The 16,245-nt window shown below is 51.2% G+C and overlaps 2 protein-coding genes across 16 annotated transcripts in view; one reads left to right on the forward strand and one right to left on the reverse strand.

Annotated features, from left to right (window-relative positions):
* psda (pleckstrin and Sec7 domain containing a) overlaps positions 1–2,515 on the reverse strand; it is a 34,689-nt gene extending 32,174 nt beyond the window's left edge. Inside the window, exon 1 of one of the 3 annotated variants that reach the window (XM_088384683.1) lies at positions 2,364–2,515. The gene's annotated coding sequence lies outside the window, so the exon portion shown is untranslated. Of the gene's footprint in view, positions 1–773 lie in introns of all 3 variants that reach the window. The other 2 variants (XM_088384682.1, XM_088384684.1) reach the window with 2 other exon arrangements.
* On the forward strand, positions 2,109–16,244 carry ninl (ninein-like). Of its 13 annotated transcripts, none has more exons than XM_088384687.1 (28): positions 2,110–2,429; positions 2,844–2,923; positions 3,016–3,218; positions 5,191–5,284; positions 5,348–5,565; positions 6,058–6,147; positions 6,818–6,991; positions 7,693–7,829; positions 7,897–8,037; positions 8,373–8,547; positions 8,922–9,032; positions 9,209–9,274; positions 9,353–9,482; positions 10,829–10,894; positions 11,018–11,112; positions 11,185–11,265; positions 11,346–11,473; positions 11,533–11,670; positions 12,586–12,690; positions 12,773–12,842; positions 13,078–13,161; positions 14,687–14,764; positions 14,823–14,909; positions 14,979–15,059; positions 15,136–15,219; positions 15,283–15,447; positions 15,518–15,724; positions 15,942–16,244. In XM_088384687.1, the coding sequence occupies exons 3-28, from the start codon at positions 3,030–3,032 to the stop codon at positions 16,131–16,133; spliced, it is 3,186 nt and encodes a 1,061-aa protein (XP_088240813.1). In that variant the 5' UTR covers positions 2,110–2,429; positions 2,844–2,923; positions 3,016–3,029; the 3' UTR covers positions 16,134–16,244. The 13 variants fall into 13 exon arrangements, with proteins under 13 accessions (XP_088240814.1, XP_088240817.1, XP_088240813.1 ...); XM_088384685.1 differs by having other exon boundaries at positions 2,110–2,305; XM_088384690.1 differs by having other exon boundaries at positions 2,112–2,305; positions 15,518–15,631.
* The last annotated feature ends 1 nt before the right edge of the window (position 16,245 follows it).

The following is a 16,245-nucleotide window of genomic DNA, read 5'->3' on the forward strand; positions in this document are numbered from 1 at the left end:
AACACTGATACTGATACACTGTTACTACTCGATCTTAGTGCTGCCTTCGACACTGTAGACTTCGATATTTTATTGGAACGTCTCAAAAGTTGTGTTGGTATTTCAGGGTCAGCACTAGGCTGGTTCTATTCCTATCTTTCCGACAGGACGCACCGAGTGGTTCATGGCAATACGTCCTCTGAGCTCTATAATGTTACGTGTGGTGTCCCACAGGGATCGGTACTTGGACCAATTCTATTTAATATTGATATGATTCCGCTTGGGGACATAATACGTAAATATAATATCAGTTTTCAATGTTACGCTGATGACACCCAATTATGTATGCCATTATCGATGACAGATCCGCGGGACTGTTGTAATCTTGAGGCGTGCCTTGCGGAGGTCAAGCAATGGATGTCTCTCAACTTCCTTCGTCTTAACCCAGATAAAACTGAGATGTTGATAATTGGTCCAGCTCATTATCAACACTTATTTAAGGAAACCACTATAACTATAGATAACTGTACAGTACACTGTACAGTTATCTATAGTTATAGTGTACTGTACACTCAGAGCGATACTGTAATTAATCTCGGGGTAATATTTGACCAAACGCTCTTCTATTAACCTATAAATCATTGCATGGCTTAGCGCCTTCATATCTCGTCGACCTAGTTGTTCCTTATATTCCGTCTCGCAAGCTTCGTTCGCAAAACGCTAGTCTTTTAGTGACACTGAGGGCCAAGAAAATGTCTGCAGGGTCTAGAGCAGGGGTCTCAAACTCAATTTACCTGGGGGCCGCTGGAGGTAGAGTCTGGATGAGGCTGGGCTGCATCAAATCATAATCCACAAAAGTAATCCATAAAAAAGGTCAACTGATCCAATTTTCTCAATTTGAACAAATTAACAGTCAGAACATGCAGAACATGAAGAACAGGAACAGTTCTTCAGAACATAGGCTTCATTTCTACTTCCTCCTACTCCTTGCTGCCAGAGACTTCTTAGATGTTATCAAACAGCTCCTTTTTTGCCAGGCAGACAATACTTGCAGCCTGGATCATGCACTGTTTCACAAACTCGCCGTCTTTGAAGGGCTTTCCAGCTTTTGCTATCATTTCACTCACAACAAAGCTAGCTTTCACAGCCGCTTCGTTCTCTTTGCTTGTTTTTTTGAAAAAAACTTGTTGCCTCAGTAGAGATGATTTAAGTTTGGCGACCCGATCCTCTCGCTCATCTCCCAGGTATTTTTCATACTCCTCAGCATGTTTAGTTGAGTAATGACGTCTGATGTTAAACTCTTTGTTCACAGCAACTTTACCCATGCATTTTAGATAGGTTGCGACGTTCCTGTGCTCAACAAAAAAATATTCCGCCTCCCACTTCTCCTGAAATTGCCTGTGCTCATCCGCAACTTTTCTCTTCACGGCAGGTTTTTGAAACAGACATGACGGGGGCTGACAAACAATGTACAGCACTAGGTGACAGTGACAAGATATTTCCCTCCACTCGCTCATTCAAACATGTCAAAGTGCTATTTCGCCAATTAGCCAATTGCTAATTCGCCCAGTTGTCACGAGCCTGAGCTACGGGAGCCCATACGTGTCAAAAAAAAGTAAAACGGCATGTGCGAAAAGAAATGCGCGGGCCGCACTAACACACAGCTTAGATGTCACGCAGGGGGCCGCAAAATATTGTCCCGAGGGCCGCAATTGGCACGCGGGCCATGAGTTTGAGTAGAGCATTACCTATTCGGGCTCCAGAGCTTTGGGATGCCCTACCAATGGATATTAGAACTGCTACCTCAGTAGAAACATTTAAGACACGTTTAAAGACACATTTCTATGATATGGCCTTTAATTAACCTGTAGTGGCCGATTTGGCTGGAGTTTGTTTTAGTTCTCCCCGTGCCTGCCTGGGTTTTCTCTGGGCGCTCTGATTTTCTCCCACATCCCAAAAACATGCCTGTTAGGGCGATTGAGCACTCCAAACTGCCCATAAATTGGATTGCAAGTGCGAATGGTTGTTCGTCTCTGTGTGCCCGGCTGGCAACCAGTTCAGGGTGTCCCCCACCTACTGTCAAGCCGAGTGTGCCCCCCCACGAAAAAAAAACTCGTCATTCTGGGTTCGTCGTGTAGCTCCCGCGTGGGTTTCAAGTCCAGTGTCGAAAGTTGATTCAGAATAAAAGGCTAACATAAAGATAAAGACCCTTCGAGCTTTGTTTTGAAAATAAACCAGAAGTACAACAACCGCGTGAACGGCTCAAGAAAAAAGACGGGAAAACTGCATGAAACTAAAGGATGAAAAACAAGTCGACTTGACTTCGGTAAGACGCACCAGCCCACTAATTAACGAGCGCGTTAACCAAGTCGTTACTAACTCACCAAAGCGAATTCGTCGTGGTTGGAATTCCGTGGAGGGCGACATTTCAACTCGGTTCCATCTGAAGAGTGAGCAACAGCAGTGTGTACATTCTCTAGTCTTTTTTCGTTGTTTTTTAAAAACACAATAACTCCCCCCCCCCCCTTTTTTATAGTTTTTGTTGTTGTTGTTCCCGCCGCGTGCTGCTTGTTACCATGGAGCCTATCAGCCCCCAGACACCCCACCTCTCTCATTCTCACGTACACGCGCGCGCATCACTGACAACCGTCCATTTGCGATACAGTTAGCTATAAATAAAGCTCTGTCCTTTCACTTTACCCTGCCATACGGCACCCGCGATTTTTTTTTCCTGGTGTTTTTTCTCTCAGATTAGTTTTCTCGGAGTTTCCCTAATTTCCCCGTTGTTTTTTGTAACAAAACGTATCATGAATGTTGATCAGATCTTGAATAAGACAGCTGAGATGTTTGGTCTTGTTTTCAAGTTGGTGCTGCGCCGGTGGCACTTGAGTCGGTGTTTCGGGTGTTAGCGAAGGGGTTCGAGAATCTTTCAGACGCAAACACGGTGAGCGGCAAGAAAAACGAAACAAAATGAAGAAAGAAGAGCAGCGGATGACAGACAGTGGCCTTGCACTTCGGGCTCTCATTTCTCGCCAGCCGGATGCGGCAGTATGGAGGAGGCAGAGCCAAGTGTCTACGTCGCCCAGCTCAAGGCGGAGTTTGACAGCTTCGACACGGCATCCTCGGGCTTCCTGGGCAAGCAGGAAGTGACGGCGCTGTGCAGGAAGTTTCATCTGGACGCCCACCTGCCGCTCCTGCTTGACTCGTTGCTGGGAGGACGAGGAGGAGCCTGCACCAGGGTGAGTTTACGCCACACGTGTGGGCCCGCATCGTGCCATTCGTCCGTCAATCCTTTTTTTCTTCATCCCTTGCTTCAAAAACACAACATACAGTGGGGGAAATAAGTATTTGACCCCTTGCTGATTTTGCAGGTTTGCCCCTTTACAAAGAATGCAACAATCTACTATTTTAATCATATGTACATTCTAACAGTGAGAGACAGAATCCCAAAGAAAATTCCAGAAATTCACATCATATGAATTTATAAAAATTGATAACCGTCTGATGAGGAAAAACAAGTATTTGAACCCCTGGACAAACAGCATGTTAATATTTTGTAGAAAAGCCATTATTGGCCAGCACAGATGTCAAACGGTTTTTATAGTTGGTGACAAGCTTTGTGCACATTTCGGCAGGGATGTTGGCCCACTCCTCCCTGCAGACAGCCTCCAAATCATTCAGGTTCTGAGGTTGTCACCTGGCAACTCGAATTTTAAGCTCCCTCCAAAGATTTTTTTCCAAAGACTGTTAGAATGTACATATGATTAAAATAGTAGATCGTTGCATTCTTTGTAAGTGGGCAAACCTGCAAAATCAGCAAGGGGTCAAATACTTACCGTATTTGCCGGTGTACAGGTCGACTCGGTGTATAAGTCGACCCCCTAAAATTCGACGGAAATTTACGATTTTATGATATATCCTTTGTATAAGTCGAGCTCAATTGTTACATTATATTAAACTTCAAAATTCAATATGCGAAATTTATTGACGAAATGTGTTCAAATTCCGGGAGGCCGTGCGCATGCGGCTGTTTATAAGCACCGCGGAGGAAATCGCGGCCGGCGAGCTCGCGCACGCCACCCGGCACCAACGGGAGGCCGGAAATAGCTCCAAGCCGAGCGGATCGGCACTTTATAAGCACCGCGGAGGAGATCGCGGCGCCTCATTGGACTTCCAGCGGCCGGCGAGCTCGCGCTCCCGCCCGGCACATCCGGGAGGCCGTGCGCACGAGCCAAGTGGCCGAAAATAGCCCCCGCCGAGCGGATCGGCTGTTTATAAGCACCGCTGAGGTGGTCGCGGCGTCTCATTCGACTTCCAGCGGCCGGCGAGCTCGCGCACCCGCCCGGCACATCCGGGAGGCCGTGCGCACGAGCCAAGTGGCCGAAAATAGCCCCCGCCGAACGGATCGGCTGTTTATAAGCACCGCGGAGGTGGTGGCGGCGCCTCATTCGACTTCCAGCGGGCCGCGCACTCGCGCACGCCGCCCGGTTCAAATTTTCTAAGTGCAACGCACAATGAGATGCATGAGAAACGGCCTTGGTTACCATCACATTTGAAGCGATGAATACGAAGTTAAATTTTATGACTCGGTGTATAAGTCGAGGTCGATTTTTTTCGGTCGATTTTGGATTGAAAAAGGTCGACCAATACACCGGCAAATACGGTATTTCCCCCACTGTAATTCCAAATTGAACCACTTTGGTTGGTAACATTCGCCAGAAATCTTAAAACAGGGCGGCGGCACCGGTTAGCACATCGCCTCCCCGTTCGGCGGTGTGGCGACCCGACAACCTGGCATCACCAAATCAGGTGAAGCGTACTAATGCACCACAAAGACCTTCATTCCCTGGAGATCCCATGAACGTAAAGGAGAGCAGTCAGATAGTCCTCAAACACAAGCGAGTTTCAAGGCAAGCTTTGAAAAGCCTTCATCCACACTCCATCATTGATTAGGCGTTGATTAAGTGTGGCTGCTCCGGGTGAAATAAATCCCATTTCAAACGTTCAACAATAGAGAGGCACTCAACTGCACGGAGGGAGAGAAGCCCAGGAATCTGTCCCAAAGACGAAGGTTGCCATGTTGGCAATGAAAAAAGGCGTAAAGACGGCCGCTTTGCTTTCATCAGCAATTGGACAATATCTCCAGGTTGAATGTACGGTCAGAATGTTTATGCTGTCCCGCCACGACTCACTTGAGTCTTTGGCCCTCAGGTGGACTTTGAGGCCTTCAAAGAGAACTTTGTGGAGGTTTTAGCTCGCTCGCAGGACTTGACGTTGGATGACGACAGCAGCTGCCTGCGGCCAGGTGAGGAGCCCTGATGCCTGGTGGCCTTGTTGACCTTCTGTGTGCGTGCGTGCGTGCGTGCAGTTGTTGCCGACCAAGAGAAACCAAAGTTTGTCAAGGGCGAAAAACGTTACGGACGCCGCTCGCGTCCTGACGTGATGCTGTTGCCACTGTCGCCATCGTCGCCACAATTGCCACCGTCGGACGACATGCCGCCGCCCACCCCCGATTCTGCCCTCTCGTCGCCGACGAAGGTCGGCGGGCCCAAGATACGCCGAGCTGCCTCTCTAGACATTGTGGAGGTGAGGTGCTATCATGATGATGCACACACATCCCGCCTGTTTCAGATAAAAGCCAACTGCAACACATCTGATTCAAATCATCAGGCTCGTTATCAGGCTTTCGCAAAGATTCCTTTTGGAATCTGGTGTGCAGGTGTAGGGACGCCTCAAAAACAGCCGGGATAGTGGCTCTTGCGGACTTGCTGTTGACAAGCGGGGATCGGACGCTTGGGCCTGTGGAAGCTTTTGCGCACACTTTTGAGTGACAGCAGGGAAGGCCGGCCAAATTTTGCCTTGCTCCCAATCCAACCTTGCCCTTGCGAGATCTGTCCCAGCACTCGCTCTCGACAACTCGCTTGTACCAATCCCAAGAAAAGATGGCGCGAGTCCTTTGGATTGTTCATGAATTTGTGAAGCTACCTTTCTTTCTTGCTTCGTGACACACAACCACCAGCAGACGTGGGAACGCCTTCCCGTTCTTGACTAATGCTATGCTAACCTCTGACCACGCAGGAGCACGGCATGTTGGACCAGGTCTCATTTGCACCCTTCAAGAAGCTTCTGTGTGGCTCTGCCCCCGTCTGCTGCTCTACGCCACACAGGGTCAGACGCTTTCTCTTGCTCGCGTCACGTTAACACTGCGTCAGGACTCAATTTGTTACTGCTTCTGCTGTGAAGCCTCTTTGAAGCCAAACACTATGTGATGAAGGAAGGCACAACAAACAAAGATAGACAGATACAGGCACAAATTGGGCTACTCGACCCATCCAGGTCAAAGCTCTTGTTGTGCAAACAGTTCTGCACTGTGACAAGAGACGGCGCCACATGGATCACTAGGCAACCGGAATTAGCTGGTGCAGGTCAAGCAAAGTCCACCACCAAAAAGTCAGCCTTGAGATCACATTGATTGCGGGGTGGTGACGGAAATACGATGGGCAAAGTTTCCAAGGTGCACTTGAAAACCGTCCAATCGGATGCCAGGGCCCCAGCTGGCAGTCAGCCTGGCCGTTAGGGGGTGGGCGGAGCCGGTTGTTAGGGGGCGGGCGGGGCAGCCCGGCCAGGTACACAGGCTCGGCAGGTGGTCGCTCAAATGAGCGTGAGCGCCACAGCGGGCCGCGCTTTCCCAAGGTGGGCCAGCGGGACTGGAAGCTCCTCCACTCAGGTCGTCAGACAACCTTAATCCGGGTCGCGTGACTTCAGGCGGGCCCGTTCTTAATCTGCCCTCACGTGCTTCTCTGGCGTTGTCTAACCGCCGTGTCGGTTGGGCATGCAGACGCCGCTGGCGCCGGAGAAAGGGTCGCTGTCGGAGAATGGGACGCTGTTGACAGCCTGGCCAGGTCCCCGAGTCCTCAGCCGGCTGGACGATGGCTCGGGACGCGCCTGCCCTGAGAGAGTGGTCGCCCTCTGGCGTGACGAGGGCGTCTGCGATGCTCGGGACATCCTGCAGGTCGGTCACCTTTCTTCCACACGCATTGCCTTGAATTGCACGTGCACACTTGAGATCCGACCGCTGTGTGGGTGGAGGTCGAGCTATTCGACACAAAGCAGCAAACAATTTGAGCCGTTAAGTTGGCAAAACAAACTTGGGTCGTCCAAAGAAGCCAAGTACGTTGCCTTGGAGAGCAGCCTGCTAGCTGGATGTTAGCGAATGGAAAATGCTTTTGGTTTGCCAACCTTGCCGGCATCAATGGTCGACATTTTTTTTCTTCTGGTGGAACACCACAAAAAGAGAGATGACATAATATTTATATATCATGTGCTTCTCTGTGAGAAGTGACTCGATCTATCAGTCAGTAGGAGACAGACAGGGGTTTATTCGTCGTTTGTTTGTCGATACTACACTGCTATCCAGTGGCCAAGGTGGTAACAGTAGCAGCAAATTGAATGGCAGCGTGACAATGATGCTCGATCCGTTGAATTCTGCATCTTTTATTGAATTAACGCCATTTTACATTTGGTAAAATTTGGTGGCGAAGGATACATGGGCCCGGAACAAATTCAACTCAAAGTTCAGGGAAGGCATACCTGGAGCCTCATTCCTAGACAGCAATTCGTTAATCCGGATGGTCGGCAAGTTGAAGGTGGCAAAGGTGCAAGTCTCCACTTTGCTTGGAGAAGGTCAGCGGTGTCGTGCATGTGTTTGTGCAGACGCTGGACTTCCCTGCGGAGGAGTGCGTGAGTTTGCGGGAGCTGACGTTGGCCCTGGACAATGAACTCCGGGGCAGCGGTGACAGAATCCACCAGGTAGCGCTCATCTGCTACAAGGATGAACTCCAGCACCTGCGGTCAGTTGAGCCGCCTCGTCCCGGTCTCAACTCGCGCAGAGGTGACGGCAACACCATGCGTTCTCAGGGCGTGCTGGGATCAGGCGAGCGGCGAGCGCGACAAGGCCAGGGCTGACCTGGAGCGGGCAGAGTGTGTGAACCTGCGGCTGCTGTGCGAGGCGGACGAGCGGCTTGCCGGCATGGAGGCGCTCAGCCGGACCAGGATCAGGTGACTGGTGGGGAGGGGGCTCAGAAGGTGGCTGGCATGCAGAAAAATTCATTTTGGAGAGGCTCGTGCTTTTATTTAGTCAACAAGAGTGCTGGGAACAAGCCAGAATATGCCACACACTGGCTGTCCATTAGGACAGATGCTTTTGCCCACTGCACTTTGTGAGCCCACTCATGGCCGACAACTCGAGAAGGTGTCTGTGTAAAGCTAGCGTTTGGCACTGGCCATGTTTTTGCCGCAGACAGAAAAGAAACAAATTAAAAGGCATATGGCAAAAATAACCCTCCCTCTCTGCCTAGCCGTAGTTTGGCTTGACGCTGCTCTATGATTGGCAGAGAGCTGGAGCGGGACTTCCGGGAGCGTCTGGCGGAACAGCGCAGCCAATCGGAGCAGGAGAGCGATGCCGCCGTGCAGCAGCTGGAACAGGAACGGCAAGAACTGCGAGAGCAACTGATTGTGTTCGGGGTGCGGGAGGCGGAGCAAAGGGAGGAGCTGGCCGCTGCCGCGCAGGTGCGTCGGCCATTGGCCCCGCCCATCTCATTTTATACCCACACTGGTGTCCCAGCAACTATGCGCACCAGTAACTATAGACAATATTCGCATGCCAAGACGCGCACACTGAAACAAAGGTGTGGGAGCTGGGCTTCACTACGCAATGCCCCTTAAAGGCACACCAACACCTGACGTGTTAGACATTTTGCTTATTTGCACTTTCTCAAAGCATTTTCCCCCTTTCTTTAGTTTGTCATTTTCAGGACTTGACTGTGCCATACGTTGGTGAGAAAAAAAAGGAGGTTGGGCTGAGCACTGGCGCTCTTGTTGAGCGCGTTTGGGTCCCTTGTTGCCTGGAAGGCGATGATTGTTGTTGTGATGTTTTGGTTCAGGAGAAGGCTCACTTGGAGGAGGAGGTTGCGGATGTGACGCGCAGGTTGAGTGAGGCAGAAAACCGCGCCCGGCATCTGTGCGCCGACTTAAAGCAGCTGCTGCAGCTCAAGGTGACGCAAGCGCCGCAAAAACATTTGGCACCTGAGTGTGCGGTGCCGCCGCTGCCGCTTCAAATCGGGAAGGGCGAGATGCTCTCATTTGTTCGTCTCGTACACGCTGTGTCGGGTGACTGCTCATTAAAGATGCATGAGGAGGAGCTCTCATCTGCTCTCCCTTCGATTGGCAGTCGGGCAGCTCGGACCCTGAAGACAGACAGGCCAAACTTCTGGAAGACTGTGAGCGCCGCTGCAGAGTGAGGCTTTAATTTATTACCCTGCCGTGCGACCAATGCACCCGCGCTGATGACAGTCTTTTTTGCACCTGCCTTCAGGAGCTGCGGGACCAAAACGACGAGCTGAGCTCCGAGTTGGAGTCGCATAGGAGTCACGAGAAGAGCCGCAGAAAGTGGGTGAAGGTGGGCCGCTCTGAAGCTCCATCGAGCAGTGGCGAGTCCGACTCTGGTGAGGTCACTTCCTGTCTGTATGCCTGAATCAAGGTGTAGACATGGGGGACAACTGGGTGATTTTCTGTCAGCTGAGAATGGCTACACCTGGATGTGGATGTACTTCGCCACTGGCCACTGACTGAACGACTTTGTTGGATGAGAGCGAGGTGGACAAACAAGAGCTTGTTAGTTTAGTCGTCGCTTCAACACCACAGGATAAAGACAAAGAACCGTTGAAACGCATCGCTTGGGGGTCCAGATTCTCAGGGGCTGGTTTTCTAGGTCCACAATTTGAAGCGGACAATCAAAGCACCCTCTTCATTATTTTGTCATGTTGGCCACCCCAACTTCCAAAGTCCGAACGCCTTTAATGTCGACGCTTCAAAGTCCAGAACGCCGCAAAACCCACTTCTGCCGATGTCAAGCAGGACCTGCCTGCTGTACTTGTAGCACGGACGAGACGAACACACAAGACTGTCGGACGAACACTCATTAGACGAACAAATCACCGTACTGACGGGACAGAGAGTGGCCGCTGCGTGTGCACGCGCCGCCATCTTGAATACAAGCTCAGGCGTGCATGTGCTCCTCAGGCAGTCCTGTCTACATTCTACCGTGGCACCATTGAGAGCGTCCTCACCAGTTGCATCGCTGTCTGGGGTGGTAACTGCACTGAACAGAACTTGAAGGCCCTGCAGCGCATAGTGAATACGGCTGGTAAGATTATTGGTGCTCCGCTCCCCTCCCTGAAGGACATTTACACCTCCCATCTCGCCCGCAAGGCAACCTCGATTGCCAGAGATGTGAGTCACCCGGCTCACTCTTTGTTTGACCTTCTGCCCTCTGGGAAGAGGTACAGGAGCCTGCGCTCCCGCACCACCAGACTCGCCAACAGCTTCTTTCTCCAGGCTGTTAGGGCCCTGAACTCGCTACCCCCTTCTGCGTAGCGTGCGGCACTGTTGCGCTATTTTCGGGAATGTCTGCTGTACGCGCACTTGCTCCTTTTTTTTTCCTGCTCCTCTTATTTATTTATTTATTTATTGTTGTGTTATTTATTCATTATTTATTCAGCACGCTTTTGTTATACTTGTTTACTTGTTTGTCTGTTGTGAGCCATGTCTTGTCACCGTGGGATAGGGGGGAACGAAATTTCGGTTTCTTTGTGTGTCCTTGGCATGTGGAGAAATTGACAATAAAGCTGACTTTGACTTTGACTTTGACTTTGAACTTGCGTGGCATTCAATTCCTGCATGCACACACACTGGCACCAGTGAGTGAGCATCCCGGTTGCAGAGACTCTGGTGTGGCTCGTGTTGAGGACCAAGTCTGATGAACAGCTTTCGGGCCTTTTGTCCTTTTCAGACCATCGTGACATGAAGCGCCGCTCATCTCCTCCTCGTCGTGCCACAGTCTACCCGGATGACACAAGTGAGTTCTCCCCATGTTCTCCTCCAAGAGCCAATCTGTCCTTTGTAGTTGCATGCGTGGAAAGCCAAATTCAGCACTGCCATCCCGTATATGGCGCTTGACCTTTGGCGACTTGATCGACAGCGGCGGCCGTCAGCATCAAGACGGAATTTGCGGTGGAGAAGCTGAAGAGCAAACAGCAGGAGATCCAGCAGCTCAACATCCAGATGGAGACACAGGTGGACAAACGACCGGGGTGTATTCACGCTGGAGCTCTGCGTCGACCGCTCTTCCTCTCCACCTGTCCTCAGGTCAACTACTACGAGCGCAGTCTGGACAGGATGAGACAGAGCATGGAAGTGGAACGCAAAGACATCGCTCAGGCCTTCAAGGTGAAGTGCTCACCTGCCCTGGGACGCCTCACCTGCCAGCTACATTGTATGATGTCATGTCCTGCCTTATGACCTTCCAGCTGGAGATCAGCAAGCTTGAGGATCAGAAGGCAAAGGCGGAGCATCAGGTCACAATTCTGAAGGAGGCGTTGGACAAAGTTCACAATCAGCTCCAGCACAGCGTGTGGTCTTTCGAGCAAGAGCGTAGGTGAGCGAGACTGGCAGTGGCCGCAGCATTCTTGGAGGTGACTTCGGGCGACTTCTCAGGATGCAACGGCAGCGAGCTGACTCGGAGCAGAACTTTGTCAGAGAGATCAGAAACCTGGTTCTGAGGCTGAGCGCTGAGAAGGACCAGCTGGAGGCAGAGCTTAACCTCAAGATGGACCAAGAAGTCATGATGGTCAGGTGGGCAGTGATGTCATTGTTTTGCCGTCTTTTTCTATGTTGTCGCTTTTTGATTGAGCGTTGAGTTCTTGACATTTCTGTGTCTTGCTCGTTTGAGTTTCGTGTTTTGCTTGCTTGCTTTGCTGTCTTTGTTTTGGGGCCTTCCTGTTTTGGGCGAAGGTCACTGCCTCATGGTGTTGTGAGCAAGGAGTTGGCGCTGAAGCTTGTGCCGATGAAGCTGCATAACAGCAAAAGTCAGCGCCCACCGCCTGTTGCACCAGCTGCTCTGCCGGCAAAAGACGTGGATGGAACGGCAGGCAAAGCAGATGGAGGAGGGAAAACCTATTCAGCTGAGGAAGAGAAGGCTGGAGGAGCAGAAAGAGCTCCAGGAAGAAAAGAAGAGGCTGGAGGTGGAGGAGCTCCCAAGGGAGGAGGGGAGCCCCGTGCAGCAGGAGGCACAGGCCTGCAGGTTCAGCTGGAGAAAGCGCTCCAACAGCCGATCAGGCCGGCTCGCGCTGCGTGGAGTTCCTCTGAACGCTCTGAAGCGGGAGCCTGGAGCTGGGGAAGAAGGAGCTGGTCCGCTTAAGCCTGGAGAGGCACATGACCCTGGTGAACCAGCTCATGGCTCACGGCTCAGATTGAGATGGAAGAAACCTGACCGGCCGGGACACCAAACATGTCAAAGACTTGGACAAGCACAAGATGAATTGACAACTTGTGGTCCCACTACTCCTGGAGCGGGAGCGCAAAGCTCCTTCGAGGTTTCTGGAGCATTACAACGCTCCCACAGACATCTATGATCATGTGATCACTTCAATCCCGTCCCACCATGCACCTAAGACCATCATCACAAATCCAATCACTGGCACGGGCAGCTGCACGGGCAGCTGCGTTTTACGTCTGTTCACAAAGGTGTGCTTGCCTGGCTGCCTGCAGGAACCATCTGGATGAAGCGCAGTCCGACAGTGCCGCCCTGCAGGAGCATCTCTGTCTCCTGCGGCAGGAAGTTGACAAGCTTAATTACGAGGTCACCAACAAGAGGCCAGTGACAGCTGACCTGTCACACGTTGTCTTTGGTTTGCTTGTTTCTCTGCTAATGGGCTCTTGGCCTGGGTTCTTCCAGGAGCAAGTTGGAGGAGCTTGAGCAGCATGGTGAGAGCAGCAGACAGGAAGTGGAGAGGCTACGCCAGGAGGTGAGAACATGCCACAATGACATGTGACACACCATGACGACTGACTCGGGGGGGCTGCCTGTCAGACGGCGGTGTACTGACAGGAAGCGATCAGTCTGAGCGGCAGGAACGCCCAACTGAGTGCCGCTAACGCAGAGCTGAGCGTGCGTCTGTGAGAGTGCCGGCAAGAGCAGGAGGTCAAGGCGAGAACAGGACACTCTGGATTCTCAAAGTTAAAGCCGTGCATCGCCCTCAGGTGCGGCAACTGCAGGAAGAGGCAGAGCTTCAGTGGGAGCAGAGGCTGCGGTTGGAGGAGGAGCTTCGCGGCTGCAGGCGCAAGGTCAGCCAAATTTGCCATAGCGCTACGGCTGGGCTAGCTTCGCGTACTGCAAGTCAACTTGAGAGAAGAGTGCTGTATTGTGGCACTCAACTGACTTAGTCCTAAAAATAAGTAGCAGACTGCCAACATTACCTCCAAAAGGAGCTTCAAACTGCTTGTCGCCATTCCCAGAGGAGCATGTTAAGGCAACATATAATGGAACAATGCCATTAACATGCCAACGCTTAGCATTCTTAGCAAACACAAACAGTGGAGCAACACATGTGGACCAGTGGTCCCCAACCTTTTTTGTGCCACGGACCGGTTAAGTTTCAGAAATATTTTCGCGGACTGGCCTTTATATAAAGAAATAATACATTCATATAAATAAATAATGCATTTATAATAAGTATATAAATACGATGAAATGAATACAACTAGCATAAAAACAAGTATAAACGATATATTTTTATTTATTATGATTTATTCGATGTTATTTATAAAACTCACCATTACGTTGAATTAGTGGGAGCACTGAGCTTGTTTCTCAGAAACGAGCCGGTCCCATCTAGGCGTAATCGGACACAATGACCCCCGAAGTGGATGCTTGGTCTCCATATGCCAAAGCAGTTTTGAAGGCTTCATTGCCTCGTTAGCTAGCCTATTGCCACATTTCATGCAGAGTGGGCTTAGCGCGTCAGTCACCTGTGGCGATAATCCATATTTTAAGTAGAACTCCAGAAACGTTCTTTTAAATGCAGCTTTCATTTTCATAGAAGTCGTAGCCTCTTCTTCTGTCTCCTCGTTGGGCTTTTTTCCCCTTTCTGAAGAAGCTTTCCAAACATCTGTTTCTTGCTCATTTTTGCTTGCTTCGCGGGCTCGACTAAGGTGACATGCATCTTGACCTGAACCGACGGATGTAATTGGGAGAGAATCACCAATTTTTTTATATTTTTCCTAAATAAATAAATTCTTACTCATTTTTGCTAGCTTTGTAGGCTCGACTGGGGAAACATCTCACGTGACCGGGACGAACGTGTTTACCTGAATTGATTGATCGTCGACACATTTTTTTTTTTTCCCCTGTGCGGCTTGGCGACCCGGTGCCAGTCCGCAGCCCGGTGGTTGGGGACCTCTGATGTAGACAGCTAATTTGCATTATACACACGGGCCTACATGCTTTCAGAGCTATGAAAATTAGCTTGTATGACAGCATCTTGCTGAGTCTGGAGTAGAAGTCGATTCTTCAGCGGCTTCTGCATGACTGCCGTTGACCAAGGTGGATGCACCTGAAGCAGCACAAATTGGATAGCAGCACAAAATCATAATGCACAATGTGTCAAATTCTTTTCATTCTACTTATAGTCAAAGTCCCCCTTCCCACATTTTTTTTTTTTAATTTGAAAAAAAGAAATGTATAAGGGGGCACCACTGTGCGATAATGGTGTCTCTTATCGAGGGGAGAGGCTTGTGGCACCATACAACATTTTTTGGTGGGGATGCGAAGGCCCACGCTCGTACAATCATATGATTCTCGGCACCTCAGCTGGGAGAGATGGAGGCGGATGACAGGCAAATGATGAAGGCAGAGCTCCGGAGAGACGACGCACTTGGCGACAAGAAGGTAACTCATGTGACACGTAAGAAAAGCGCATGACGCCTTGAGCGGTTTCACATTGCAGGGGGAGCGTTGCAGAGTCGCAGAGGAGCTCGGCCACACCCAAGAAGTGTCTGACCTGCACAGGATGCTGAGCGATTCCCACAGGATGGTGGGGATGGCTGAAACTTGCACCGCCACGTGACTGGCTGCTGAACATCTTTGTTTGGTATGACGGCAGGTGCAGGAGGCGGAGTCCAACAGAAAGTTGATGAAGGACAACGAGCGGCAAGACGAGCACAACTGGCAGCTGCTTGAGCAGGTTGGAGTGTGCACTCATGCGTGCTGAATGCAGATGTGTGTGTATGTGTGCCGAATGCGCACGTGTGTGTGTTCAGGTGCAGCAGCTGCTGGAGGAACAACAGATGCTGAGCACACAAGTGGCACACATGCACACGACCAGGATGCAGGCCGAGGGGGAGGTCGGACAACGTTGGTCATCGTCGCACTCACGGATCTTGTGGTAATTTCTCCTCCTCGCGCAGGCCCAAGCAGCATTCGGTATGGTGCAGCAGGAAGGGGGAGAGCTCAGGGAGAGGGTGACGTGGCTGCTGGCTCGGCTGCAGGAGGAGCAGATGCGGAGTCGGCGGCTGGAGGAGGAGCTACAGCTCTGTGATCGCCAGAGCGCCGTGCACGTCAGCCTCAAGGAGGTGAGCTGACCACTCACTCAAATGCTCCGACTGTTAACTTGGTGCTAATGAGAACTTGCGTTGCATGCAGGAGCAGCATGAGAAGGCGCTGGCGGCCGTGCGGCAAAGCACGCGGGAGCTGGAAGTCAAGCTGAAGGCTTCTCGTGCCATTCTGCACAAGAAGGTCCAGCAACTCCAACAGCAGGTCAGCAGCACAAGCGGCCCATGTGCATCAAGAGGAACAAGCCTTGATAAAAAAGCTGGTGGCCTGCCCTCGCGGGTAAACCCTCAGGGTGCCGTAAGTTTGGCCTTCCACAAAACCCGATTGATGGACGCGTTCTGTTGAGTGTCAAATTGGCCGAAGAAAAGGGCAGAAATTGGAGCAAACACCTTCACATTCAGATTGGCATCAACTGTCGAGATTGTGGAAAGCACAGTTGGCTGCATTTGATGACAAGCCCACGCCTGGCCGAGATCCCAAGGAGCTTGTATCTCAGCGGTGCTCTCGCCCACAGGTGGCCAAGAACGTCAAGTCGAGCCAGATGTTGAAGGAGCTCTACTTGGAAAACTCGCAGCTGATGACAACGCTGCAGCTCACAGAGCGGCGCCATCAAAAGGCTCAGAAGGACAACATGGTGCTGGAGGAGAAGGTGGGCGCTCTCAACCGGCTCCTCGGGGACATGGTGTCCGCAGCACTCCTCACCTAGAGCTCACGTCCTCTTGCGGGTGGCTTCGTCTCCACTCTGGACACCAGGCTCCTCAAAAAAGGCGCTTTTTACCCTCTCACCTTATAATAAATTAAAGTGGTTTTGGCAGTAG

The sequence above is a fragment of the Syngnathus floridae genome, chromosome 9, assembly GCF_059516105.1.
Source record: "Syngnathus floridae isolate MCC-2025c chromosome 9, RoL_Sflo_1.0, whole genome shotgun sequence".
NCBI classification, from domain to species: domain Eukaryota; kingdom Metazoa; phylum Chordata; class Actinopteri; order Syngnathiformes; family Syngnathidae; genus Syngnathus; species Syngnathus floridae.

Excerpts from the sequence above, each read along its gene's own strand:
- ninl (XM_088384687.1), top strand. The coding sequence starts at position 3,030 with ATGGAGGAGGCAGAGCCAAGTGTCTACGTCGCCCAGCTCAAGGCGGAG. Across the intron at positions 3,219-5,190 it reads GAGGAGGAGCCTGCACCAGG|GTGGACTTTGAGGCCTTCAA; the intron begins GTGAGTTTACGC and ends TTTGGCCCTCAG. Across the intron at positions 15,448-15,517 it reads TGCACGTCAGCCTCAAGGAG|GAGCAGCATGAGAAGGCGCT; the intron begins GTGAGCTGACCA and ends CGTTGCATGCAG.